Source organism: Phocoena sinus, chromosome 10 (genome assembly GCF_008692025.1).
Source record: "Phocoena sinus isolate mPhoSin1 chromosome 10, mPhoSin1.pri, whole genome shotgun sequence".
Taxonomy (NCBI): Eukaryota; Metazoa; Chordata; class Mammalia; order Artiodactyla; family Phocoenidae; genus Phocoena; species Phocoena sinus.
In genome coordinates this window covers 15,569,568-15,583,211 of record NC_045772.1, presented here as the reverse complement: position 1 = coordinate 15,583,211, position 13,644 = coordinate 15,569,568, and the positions used below count along the sequence as shown (strand labels likewise).

At 34.2% G+C, this 13,644-nt stretch overlaps 1 protein-coding gene across 4 annotated transcripts in view; it reads right to left on the bottom strand.

Moving 5' to 3' along the window:
* Positions 1-1,976: 1,976 nt before the first annotated feature.
* The window catches only part of CRY1 (cryptochrome circadian regulator 1), a 94,545-nt gene continuing 82,877 nt past the window's right edge, over positions 1,977-13,644 (bottom strand). For 2 of the 4 annotated variants that reach the window (XM_032646906.1, XM_032646907.1), the window contains 10 exons: positions 12,141-12,325; positions 11,723-11,811; positions 11,035-11,175; positions 10,641-10,952; positions 9,335-9,486; positions 8,893-9,095; positions 8,693-8,788; positions 3,583-3,654; positions 3,404-3,507; positions 1,986-2,635 (listed from right to left, as the gene is read on the bottom strand). In XM_032646906.1, coding sequence (XP_032502797.1) covers positions 3,404-3,507; positions 3,583-3,654; positions 8,693-8,788; positions 8,893-9,095; positions 9,335-9,486; positions 10,641-10,952; positions 11,035-11,175; positions 11,723-11,811; positions 12,141-12,325 — 1,354 coding nt within the window. In that variant the 3' untranslated portion in view covers positions 1,986-2,635. Of the gene's footprint in view, positions 2,636-3,403; positions 3,508-3,582; positions 3,655-8,692; positions 8,789-8,892; positions 9,096-9,334; positions 9,487-10,640; positions 10,953-11,034; positions 11,176-11,722; positions 11,812-12,140; positions 12,326-13,644 lie in introns of all 4 variants that reach the window. The other 2 variants (XM_032646904.1, XM_032646905.1) reach the window with 2 other exon arrangements.

Here is a 13,644-nt window from a genome sequence, read left to right as displayed (position 1 = left end):
AAGTGTGTCACCTGCATCTAGGAAAAGGGAATTAAAGTAGGATACAGAAAAGAGAAGGACGTTAAGGAATGTAAACTAGGGCCTTAGAACTGCATGCGGCAGTCACTGGTCAGGAGGGAGGGAGCAGAGATGTGCATTAAGGTGCTAGCAGCTTATATCAGGGCTCCACATAATTGTATGAGGAATGATAATACATATAACCCTGTGCATTGTAATCACACTTGAAATTGACCAACTTAGCTATGCCAGTTGTCTTAAATAAATGCTACCCAAAGTTTTTTCCATCCTAGTTTAAAGAGTTCATTTCTAGAACCATACAATCAGAAAAACACTTGGATGGAGAAACAGGGGTTCAAAGAACCTAGAACCTAGTATTAGGCATATTACCTACAAGAAAATACAAACATATGTTTGAAATTGTGGGAAGATCCTGAAGTTTCTAGTACACAAGAGATGGTTAAAAGTAATATTGCTATCAGTCTTTTATACCCCAAATTAGTAACTGTTTTAAGTGAATGTGAAAAACTTAAAAACGTAGTTCCCTCAATTCAGTTTTTCCAAGTTTCTAAGCACAGTTTTTGGTAATAAGAGTTCAAGAAGTATCTTCTGAATGATCAAAATGTCTTAAAATCCCTCAACCACCTGTAGGGTTTTTAGAACACTAACCCTTCCAGTTAGGGGGACAACACTGTATTTAAACATAGTGCATTTGCTCAGTTGGAGCACATTGATTGATACCTCTCTTTCCCTTTTGGTGATTTTTTTGTTTTAGTCACAATTTAGACCAAACTGAAAAAAGCTTTCCCCACCCCACCCCCCAAACATATGAAAATCCTTCTACATTTAAAAGTAAAATATCAGTACCTATGTTGAAATAGTGTTCTTTTACTAAAATACTGATTTATTCATATGAAAACTGCATCTTTTATTCCCCAAACGGTGATGGTAAATTCCAAGTCAATGAATTTCTCAATTCTGTATAGTACAATCAGGTCCAAAGAGCAGGATGTAAAGTACAGGTGTGAAAAACAAAATATTACTCCTTATTAACAGTGATAAAAGAAGATAAGGCAGTTTTTTCTTTCATTTTCTTTCTTTCATCTCATTTCTTTCTCAGTAATGAATTTATTGATCAGTATTAATTCATTATCCAGAATACTTTTTAAAATGTGTATCATCTAAAAATAAAAATGATTGTTTCTGGATTTCTGACTCAAATTTATTTTGAGTTAGCTTTAAATACAATTACCACACTGAACATCACTAATAAAGATGGGAAAACAAAAGCCAATGGTTATAATTCCAAATGGTAAGAACTGGCCTACTGGAGAACAGTAAAGGGATAATAATAATGATAACAATAATGGCAGCTAACCAGAGCTGCAGCGGGCAGTTATGCAGACTATGCACTGCACATTCCAGGCAGCTAGCTACACAGAACAGCAAACCTGTAGCTAATATTTACTGAGCATCCTACCACATGCCAGGCACTGTTACGAGCATTTCATATGTAGTATGAAGCAGATACTACTCTCATCCTCACTTTTTATAGAAGAGGAAAAAGAAGGCACAAAAGGTTAATAATTACCCAAGATCTCAAAGCTAATGAGTGACAGAGCCAGGCATTTGACTCCAGGGCCCACACTTAACTGCTACCCTATACTGACTAACTCAGAATTATAAGCCCAATTACTTGAAAAAAATCTCTTTGGTTTAAAATCTTTCTTATAGATAACTTTATTTTTAAAAGTACGAAGTATTTGGAAGATAGTATTCTTACTTGGAATAATTTTGAAAAGTATTTTACTAAATATATATTAACTGTTTCTTCATTCAGAATGGTGACATGTAGTTTACAGAATCTGTCTCTAATTTGGGATCAAATCTCACATACCAATGCTCTCCCCCTTACCTAAAACAAACAAAAAGTTTTTAAAAAAGGAAAGGAAAAAAAAAAAGCAACCACCAAGTACACAGGATTCCATATATGCATATACTTTAATAACAAAGTCACTTTAGCTGTAACTGAACAAAGAAAGGGAGACAAGAAGAACTTAACACATGATACTATGATATCCACAACTTTGGGTCAAAAAAGGCATACATGAAGCTTTAAAATATATATTGTCTATGTTAATGGAGGCTACAACTACCAATTTTGATTACACATGTTTTCTGAAACATTATTGTCAAAGAGTTCAAAGTTAGACCAAATAATGATGTCAAGAAAAATTCTGTCTTAAAATTTTAACAAAGTCTTTTAAGAAAGTCTAAAATCCTATATTCTCACACTGACTCTCAAAACTTTGATATTTATATCAGAATATCAGTTTGCCACTTTAATTTTTACCATACATGAAAGATTATCAAAAATATATTGATGGGTCTATACTAATTGTGACTATTCATATTTACATTAAGCAAATTCTTTTACCAAGTTCTTTATATACAAATTACCATTTGTCCTATGTCAAATTCATTAAAAAGTTAAAAACTACAGAAATGTTATTAGAAATAATGCATTTCAATATGTAACTGTTTTCCATTAATGAAGAACATTTTAAAATAATTTAACTGAAAAAGTACTGAACTGCCCACCAATTTCTGCTGCAATGGTATTCCTTCTGAATGTTTTCTGTGATTTAAGGAAAAAAAAAAAACTGGGTAAAGCTTGATTGCAAGGAATGACAAAAATCTGATGACTGTTTATTGATCTTCAAGAAATTTACAGACTAATTATATTGGTATTAAAAAATAGCAATGATTTTAAAAACGTAAACAGTTCAAGATAACTGAAGAAACAAAGGTCTTTAAAAACTGGCAAATGCACTATATGAATACTTTTCATACAAATTTAAATCACAAAATAGTATCCCAAAACCAGCTGAACTGAATACAGGCATGGCTTTCTGACACTTCCAAAAAGGGCCAACATTTTAAAAAGACTTAAACTATTCCCAAACTGGAAATAATTTAGATTTTAGAAGTATCACAATAAATAAATTTATAAAATCAAGAGAAGATTTGGGGAAATTTTCATAAGGGGATTATATTAATACCACTAAAATAAAAAAGTCACTTTAATTGTTTTAGACTCCTGGTCACACAGGAAGGAAATGAAAAGGATGGCTTTTTCCAAGGAAAAACCTGAGCATGACATCATAAGCTTTTCAAATTTGAAGATCATCAGTTCAGAGGACCATAAAACTGAGTACAGCACTTTGTCCACTACAGATACATTTCTCTTGTCTAAGAATTAACTGATTTTGTAACAATCACTGAAAAATTTATGCCTCAGATTCTCTGGTTTGAAAATAGAGATTAGCTCCATTTTGGAAATTATATTAATTTATGTTGATTATACACTCCGCTAAAGCAAGAAATAAAGCTCTAAAATATTTACCTAGTTAGTGCTCTGTCTCTGGACTTTAGGACCAATACTCTGTGTGTCCTCTTCCTGACTAGGACGTTTCCCACTGCTGAGACCAGTGCACGTGGAGCTTCTTCCTACACATTTAAAAAAATGTATGTTTAAGATAAGAAAGGTGAGAAGAAGAGTATGCTTGAATGCTACATTCTTACCTTGCTTTAATAGGTGAGTTTGCTGACTATCTCCATGAGCATAATGTAAAATACCACTCCCTGGAGTGCAACCTGTTAGTATGTTAAACATAGTAAAATTACTTAAACTAATTTCAAGTTGTATGTATTACGATTACAAATCTAATTTTTAGTATTTGTATTGTGCGTTTTAGGATTAATCCACAACCCTTCATATGAACCAAAACTCATACCCAAATCAGGAAAACTTAACTTGTCCTTAAATTTAGGGTCATAGAAATGTTGACTGTTCAAGAGCAAAATCACTGATAATCATTTTCTAAAAAACACTTCTTTACTGGATGACAATTAGACACTTGATCATGAAGTCAAAACATAGGGCATCAGTGAGATATACATCCTTCCTTCACCTCCTCCTCCCTCAGCACCTATCTAAAACATATGTCCTTGGAGATACAGTAAGGGAATAAGGTCCTGCCAGATGAGAGTTAAACAAAGGAGCAGTTACCTAGCCTGTAAAATTGTATCAACTCTCCTAAAAAGAAAAAATGTTATAGGAGAATGGGTTAGCACAGAAAAGTAGATTCTAGAGAAAACATTATGGAAAAATATGAGGATCCTACCCCTAGGAGTGGTTGCATGATGGCCCGAACAAGACAATCTACTTATTTTTAGTGTAACTTCATACTTATCACATTTCTCTGGATAAAGAATTCAGCTTTTCGGGTACTCAAAATTGGGAAAGTGAATGCCCTGATCAAGGATGAGGACTTCTGGAAAGGAATATTTCCACCATAAGCTAATAAACTAATGTCCCCTGTTGATATTTTAATTCATATGATTTTAAAATTTCTAGTCTGTCATTCACAGAATGTTCACCACTAATTATAGCAAACGTTCAGGCTTTAGACTTGTAAGGCTGAAGGCCAGACTCTGGACTGTGGCAAATTCACCGCTGAATGGTGCTGCTACTGGTCTTACCATCATCAGGGCTTCCCCTAGTAGCGATACTTGTCATCATGCATCTTTGCACAACTCTACTGAAATCTTCACAAAATAATGTGAAGGTACTTAATTCCACTGAATTGTATATTTAAAATGGTTAAAATGCTAAATTTTATATTGTGCATATTTTACAATTAAAAATACTTCAACAAATACATTTTTCAATTATCGTATTTATTTGATTTTTATTGTTATTTTCTATTTTTCTGAATTTTCTAAACTGTCTATAGTGAATAGTTTTTTAAAGCAGTTTTGAGGAATAATTTATATACCATAAAATTCAACTCTTTTAAGGGTACAGTTCAATAATTTTTAGTTAATTTACAGAGTTGTGTAATCACCAGCATAATCCAGCTTTAGAACACTTTCATCACATCCAAAAGATCCCTCATGTCCATTTGCTTTCATTCTCCATTCCTACCTATAAGCCTAAGGTAGGCACTAATCTAATTTCTCTTTTAAAAACATGACTTTTCTCACTAGTTCATATAAGTGGAATCATGCAGCATGTGGTCTTTTGTGTCTGGCTTCTTTAACTTAACATAATATTTTTGAGATTTATCCATGTTGTAGCATATATCAGCATTTTGTTCCTTTTTATGAATTAATATTCCATTGTATGGATATACTCCACTTTGACTATAATGAATAAAGCTATTATAAACATTCACATATAAGTCTCTGTGTAGACATATTTTCACTTCTTTTGGATAGATACTTAGGAATGGAATTTCTGGGCTGTATGTTAAATTTATGTTTAGCTTTTAAGAAACTGCCAAACTGCTTCCCAAAATGGCTTCACTGTTTTACACCCTACCTCTCAGCAATGTATGAGCGTTCCGGTTTCTTCACTCACATCCTCCACACGCTTGTTACTGTCTGTCTTTTTTATTTCAACCACTCTAGTGGTTATAGGGTGACCAACTCATCCCAGTTTGGGACTCTTCAAGTGTTAGCATGGAAAGTCCTGTGTCCCAAGAATCTCCTCAATGCCAGGCAATCAGTGATAACTGGTCACCCTAAGTGGGTGTGAAGTCCTATCTCTTAGTAGTTTTAATTTGCATTTCCCCAATAACTAATAATGCTGAACAGGTATTTTATAATAGAAAAAATTTTAGTAGTCTGCTTTATTATAAGAACAAAAATACCTCAAGACATCTATGTATGTTAGTTTATTCCTTTCCTGAGCACAAAGTCTACAAAAATGAGAGGACAAAAATGCAGAGATTGCTTAATGCAGAGATTAAGAATTTTTGCACAGTCATTAAAAAACTTAAATCATAAAGAATCTTGCCCTTTGAAATGCCTTTAAGACACTGTAAATAAAAGCCTATGAATAGGGTAAGTATGGGGCATTAAGGGATACGCTTCTGAAGTATAGTCCTTTCTAGCATTAAAAAATTTTTTTTAATTTATTTTTTGGCTGCGTTGGGTCTTCATTGCTGCGCACAGGCTTTCTCTAGTTGCGGTGAGCGCAAGTTACTCTTTGTTGCAGTGCGTGGGCTTCTCGTTGCGGTGGCTTCTCTTGTTGTGAAGCGCTGGCTCTAGGTGTGCCAGTTTCTGTAGTTGCAGCACGCAGGCTCAGTAGTTGCAGCATGCGGGCTTCAGTAGTTGTGGCGTGTGGGCTTGGCTGCTCTGTGGTATGTGGGATCTTCCAGGACCAAGGATTGAACCCATGTCCCCTGCATTGGCAGACAGATTCTTAAGCACTGCGCCACCAGGGAAGTCCCCATGTAAGTCCTTTCAAATGGAACAGAAACCTGAGGGGAGAAATTCTTAACAGCATAGTATCCTAAGGATCTTGCCATAATCACTCCCATTTTCAGGTCTACAATGCTCTCTCCATCTGCATACTTAAATGCTACCCACCCCACCATCTTCTTCTTTTTAAAAAAAATTTTTTTTTAATTTATTTATTTTTGGCTGCATTGGGTCTTTGTTGCTGTGTGCGGGCTTTCTCTAGCTGTGGTGAGTGGGGGATGCTCTTCATTGTGGTCCATGGGCTTCTCATTGCGGTGGCTTCTCTTGTTGTGGAGCACGGGCTCTAGGCATGTGGGCTTCTGTAGTTGTGGCACACGGGCTCAGTAGTTGTGGCTCACGGGCTCCAGAGCACAGGCTCAGTAATTGTGGCGCACCAGCTTAGTTGTTCCACAGCGTGTGGGATCTTCCCTGACCAGGGCTTGAACCCATGTTCCCTGCGCTGGCAGGCAGATTCTTAACCACTGCACCACCAGGGAAGTCCCCCACCATCTTCTAAGAAAAGTTTCCTAGTTCCTTCAACTCCCTTTTTTCCTATTGCATGAGGAGGCAGTGTCTTACAATTTATCACTTTTTTCATTATTTTTAACCCCTTCCACACCCCCATTTAGACTCTAAGCTCTATGTAGCTTTTATGTCTTCTATGTCTTTTGAAAGCCTCTAAGCACCTAGCTACAAAGTGTGTTATAGGCAAATATTTACATGATTAGACTACTTTCAAGATTTATTAATCCTATCACAAAACATCATGTTTATAAATTTGTGAAGCAAAATTATTCCAGTTTAACTTGCTAACATGGTTAGTTTTGCAGATAAATACAGATTTGGACTAAGAAACAGTATGTACCATCATTATCCATTAGCTAGGTAACTGGAGTCTGTTGCTTTCCACCCTCTGCCACCTGCTTGTTATCTCACTGCTTCACAGAACTTCTGTCCCTCAAACTCATGTGTGGGCAAAAGAGGCAGTCTGTGAACTGCATAATAAATCTGATAGAACTTTTGAAATGCTACCTTGTTAAAGTTTACTTCAAATTGTAGGAGACACTGAGAAAGAACATTTTTGAAGTACACTGCCATCATTAGCAACAATTTGAATGCAGGTGAAACACATTTCAGTAATAAAATATTTTGTCTTATGAACACTACATTTGGCATTACATTTGCAGGGGAGACCCAGTGATACAGGAAAGAGTATGAACTTTAGGACTAGTTAGACTTGGATCTGAATCTTAGCTCAACTACTTAACTAACTGTGGGATCTTGGTTAAGTTACCTAACTCTTCTAGGCTAATTTTCCCAATCATAAAATGAGAAGCCTACCACCACCCCTCAAGGTTATTGTGAGTATGTGGCCAAAATCCCCTCATACTTAGGCACAAAGTAGGCAGTCAAGATATGAGTGCTTTCGTTCCTTTCTCCTTAAGCTAATTGCTGATGCTCTCAAAAGTATGCAAAATATTTCTGAATTCAGAAAGGTTCAACTTGTTAAAGGTGTTATTCTTAATATCAAATTTTGAATAGCTGACTTCTTTTTTAAAAAAAAAATAAGCATTCCTCTAATGCAGGCTTGGTGTTTTTTTTTTTTTGCCTTTTAGTAACCATGCAGAATTATTTATTTTACTACCTATAACTGAAATACCAAAAAAACCTTATTTCTAAACCACAAAATGACGTTTTAGAATTTAGAATATGGATGTTTTTATCCCCTTACATGACCAAACAGAAAGTAATAAGTCCAGCCATTCAGGCTTGTTTTTAATCAAATTAATTAGCTTCATGCTATTTTTGGTTAGAACCTTTGAAAATTGATATGATTCAAATTTCCAATACATACTGACTTCTTGACACATATTAAGAACATATGTGGCAACTAACTATATATATCACAAAGAAAACCATTATAGACCAGGCTTTGTAAGAAAAAACTCATGTGCAAAAGGACTAGAGGCCCTATGCATGTGCGTGATAAATCTTTTGGCCACGTTCACAGGGCCTCTGACCTTCTTAACTAATTACCTTATAGCTGATATATACTTAAAAGGGAGTAAAAAATAATGACCATTCTGAATATATAACATTTCAGTTTCATTTTATCCTTAAAAATTGCTAACCTCATTCAGTTTGCAAGAAGATCTTTACCTTGACCCAATTCCACTATATATAATGATGTTTCTATCTCTAAAATGTCACTAATGGAGTGAGGGTATGTGTGTATGTATATGTACATGTATGCATGTGTACAAGGAACCTATTACACAATTTAAAGATAGATTTTAAAAAACATATTATAGTGAGGTACGATAAACAATATATTTATAATTAATCTCTTTATGTTACTAAGTGCAGAAATTTCCTTTTCACTTACTTCCACTGCTGCTATAACCTGGGATATTTTCTCCAGGAGAATACCCCATGAGGCCTCCATTCCCATTAGGATTAGATGGCACTGATGCAAGAAGACCTAAAGGGAAAAAATTTCCTATTAAGTTATGATCAAGATCAAGTTCAAGGATGGGTACATAAACAGCTGCCAAAGAAACAAATCAAAGGCATTTACTGACATACCTAGTCCTCTGTATCGTGAAAGCTGCTGATAGATCTGTTTCATCCTCTCAATATTCAAACGGCTTGCCTCAGCATGGTTCACCATTGGTTTAGGGTAATTAACTCCTATCAAACATTTGGCTACCTTTTGAATACCTTCTGGTGCATTCCAGGGATCATAGATATATTTTGCAGGGAAGCCTCTTAGGACAGGCAAATAACGTCTTTTGGGAGAAGGAAGAAAAATTATTAATATAATGAACTATAAGCAAATTATAACAAACTATTTATTAGCTATGAATGACCAAAATCAAATCAATACCATTTAAATGATTTGTTACCCTTCTGCTCATCCCTGCTGCCCATGATGAGTGGGGAATACCCACTTTTCATGTTGCTTAAACATGAAAAGTTCTTCCTAGATTATCTATTCCAAACTGAATAATAATCATTCTTGATTTACCTGATATAGTCTCCATTGGGATCTGTTCTCCTACCAAAACCAACAGGGCAATAGCAGTGAAAAAACTGTTGGAAAAAGGAACTACAAGACAGCCACATCCAACTTCCAGCATTTATGCTCCAATCTGCATCAAGTAATAATTCTTCAAATACCTTCGGAAGTAACAGTAATCACAATTAGTTTGCACACACATAGTTCTCAAAGCAAGCATTTTTCCAGGTCTCTGTAGATCAAAAGTCAAGGCAAGAAAATCTAGCACAGAGCTGTAAAATTAAACATTCCAAAGTTAGCTTCCTTGTCTGTGTTCTATTCTATAATGAGTTATTTCAGGGAAAGAAACATATTAGTAATATATAGATTTCTGAATAGAATTTACTATTCTAATCTTTGCAGTGTTACTGGAAGAGGGGAGAGTAAAAGTTATTAAAGTCACCAATTTAAAAGGATAAGATGGGATATGAGAAGATTAAAAAACTGGAAGAAAAAGCAGTAAACACTTTCAAGAATGCAAAAATGCTACCAAATAAACCACCAACAAAAACTTAGAAGCTTAGTACATTGGCCTACATAATGGGAGCAATCAAATACAAATGACCTTTAAAAATTCATTAGTATTATACAGTTTAAATTTGGGATTCCTTGATCCAAAAGAGAAATAGAATTAAATTATTTTTTATAAATTCGTTGTGTGCTGTACATCTACCTCATGCACAACTTTGTACTAGGAAATACAGGAGATGTAAAAAAACATAGGATCAGAAATGGTCTTTGGATAGGGGAAATTTATGATATAGGCAGGAAGGTAAAACATATATTTAAGTCCTATTATATATAACCAAAAGATGTCACAAAATGTTGTATGCTTCACATTACATAATATAATTATGACTAAAAAGCTATGGTATTGAAGTGAGATGAAATGATTTATAGCTTAAAATTTATAAAACAAATTTGCTATTTCTAAGAACTCAGATGAATCCTTTATGTGACAGAAATGATCACCTATAAATATATATCGACCCAATAAGTCCAGAGTATTAAACCTTACAGCTCCCTTGATGGCTAGGCTGATTTAGCCATTGAAATGACTTCAGGTTAACTGAACCATTTTTCACCAGTTCTCCTATCTGATTATGCCATTCTGCTCCCCAAAAGTGTGTCTGTATGATGAGAATTAAATGCTTTTCTATTGAAAAAATTAGACTATAAATGAATCTACACAGCAGACAATTTTTAGGAATTGTTTTATAAAGGTATAGAGTTCTTCAGAATAAGGCCATACTACATTAGTTGGAAGAACACTTACCTTCATTCCTTCTTCCCAACTAATCCACAGGTCACCTCGTGTCAGGAAGCAAGCAACTGCATGTCTGGCTAAATGATGGATCCAACCCTCCTGACGAAGCTGTGTCATGATGGCATCAATCCATGGAAAGCCTGTCCGTCCTTCTGCCCATTTCGCTAAAGCCTCAGGATTCTTATCCCAAGGAATCTGAACACAGATGGGATTTCCTTCCATTTTGTCAAAGCGTGGATTATTTGTTGCTGCTGTATAGAAAAATTCACGCCATAACAGTTGCCCATAAAGGGAAAGGGGAGGGGAACTGTTCTTTTTTACCTAAGATTAAAAAGCAAAGAAGTATTATCAGCAATTTAAGAAAAAAGTATTTTGAAAAATAAGCTCCAGTTCCAGAAAATACCTTTTTGTAGAGATCTGTCAGTTTGAAGTAAAACAGTCGACATGACAAACAACCAAATCGGAGATAAGGACTGAGTCCAGTAGGGCTAGCAAGCAGGGAATTCGCATTCATTCGAGGTCTTTCAAAGTTTGCCACCCAAGCCTGAAAACACACAGAGAAAATTATGCTAATTGCCTTTTCCATTTTAAAAGATTGTTTAAAGTTGAGATTTTTTTTAAAAGTTACATAGGGCTTGGAAAATATCATTTTTCTAGCCACAAATGACAGATTTTAATAAAAAACAAGCAAGATAAAAGTGATCATTCTTTTGTTTTAGCCATCCTCATGCAGTAAATTCCTAACACAAGGCTGAGAGCACCTTCAATCTGTCTCTCTGACACTGAGAAAAATATGAAATAAAAGAACTCTATCCTAGCTTCAAAGTTATAGTCATCAGATACCAGCTTACAAAGAAAGAATAGAAGGGGTAGTATTGATAGTAGCTAAAGAGGAAATAATCAGAAGAGGAGGAAGAAGGGTATTTAAATGAAGAGATAGTTGTTAATTTTCAAACAATTAGGATTGTTCTATTTTAACTATTTCTCTCAATCCTTCTTTTTCAACAGTCTATTTTTTTGTTTTTAAAAAAGAATGAAATTATTTTTAAAATGCCAGTTTGGCAATATAAACATCATCTGTATTATCATACTTTTCTTTCCAAATGCCTTTCCAAACGTGTAAGTGCTTCAGTTTCTCCACCTGGCCACACTGCAGAAGATAAGCCATCTGTATCAAAACCTAAAAAAAAAAGAAAAGAAAAGAAAAAAAATTGACAGTAGCATAAAAATGAAATGACAGCCCTGAATAGGTCCTCAAAAATAGATGATATATAACATGGTCTCTGTTCTTTAAGATGTACATTTTAAGGTGATAACAGATAGACCACATATTTATAGAACACATAAATAACGCACAGATTTATCACTTCTTAGTTTCAGAGTTTCTTTTCTTTTTTCTCCTTTCTTTCCCTTTTAGTGCAAAATACTTTACATGACAAATTAGAAGTGGGATTTTTCTGAATGGTTTATTAACTCTTAAGCTCCACATGTATTACCGTTTACACCTACCTAGTTCTTCCAGTGAAGGGACTCCATATTTCTCATCATGGTCATCAGACAGAGGAGTTGTGCACTTTTCTATCACTTCTGAAGTAATTGTCTCTACTGGTATCTCTAGTGGTTCCATTTTGCTGATGAGAGTCTGGAATCTTTTATAAGTAAGAGGTGGTTGTCCACCATTTAGTTCTATGATCCTATTACAAAAGTTAGTAAAATGCTGTTAGTATTAAAAAAAGGACAATACATTTTGATTGATAAATTCTGAAAAGGCTTAAGGACCAAGAAACTTGTTAAAATAATTAACAAATCTAAAAATCATTCTCTTCATTTTATAGACATCTGCTAGGTATCAAAAATATAGTGTATGCAAATATCAAAACTTTTAAGACAAAGGGAATTAAGCACCTATGAGTGGAAAAACAAGTGGCTAAATAAGCCTAAAGGCAAAAACAAAAAATAATATATATGGAAATATAAAAACATACCACAACACAGCTCAAAGAATCTCTTAATCATCAATAAAAACTAAACCAGGCCAATATTATACCAAGGAGCAATCAGGAAGTCTCATTAATTAGGATTCTATATTACTGTCATGATAATCACTTGCTATTTTCTATTCAAGCTCATGTTTTTGTTAAATGTCAGCATACGTATCTCATGTATATATTTTATATTTAATTCTGATCACTAATTTCTCAATTAAGTAATACTAAAAGGAAAGATAAGTCTTACCAATGGTAGTCTGAATTAGACACAATTTGGAAATACCAATTATTCTTTTTCACTATGGCCATTTGCTTACTAGCATTTAGCCTTAGTAAAAAATTATTGGTAAAATCCAACTCTATCGTTTTATGCATCAGCAACTGAAGCCTCAAGAGAATTTAATAGTCAAGGTCACATAACTAATAAATAGCAAATCAAGGTTTTCTTAATCCAAATATAGTACAGTTTTCATTATACCACATATAATTATGTATCAGTTGTACATACAGAAAGTAACCACCATAAAAACTATGCTCTCTGCTTTTAGTAATTTTGCTTTGGTGTAATACTTTGAGTTTATATATAGGGTCATAATGAAATTTGTCCACTATAATGATACTACAATGGCACTACTGAGGACACTGCTAATTACATAACAGAAGCAGAATAAAAATCTTACAAAAAATGTTTTCTATATGTTACATTTTTATATGATGGATTATATGTGGTAAATACTCACACTCAATCTAACAAACATTCCAATTTTATGCACAACACTGAGTTTCCCACTTAAAGCAATTGCTCTTATCTTGTTTTGCCTCCTTGCTATCAGCTCTCTAAAGTTAAGAAATCTGGTAAACTAGAAGGCAAGTTTATTATCGAAGGATATATGACTTCTGGCTTAATATCAAGTAAGACCCTTGACTGAATCGAACCACAATATTTTGATACACTTGGAATAAAATTAACTAGCTTGTCGTGTTACTTACAGAATTAGTTTTATTAACTTGACAAAATGTGAAAA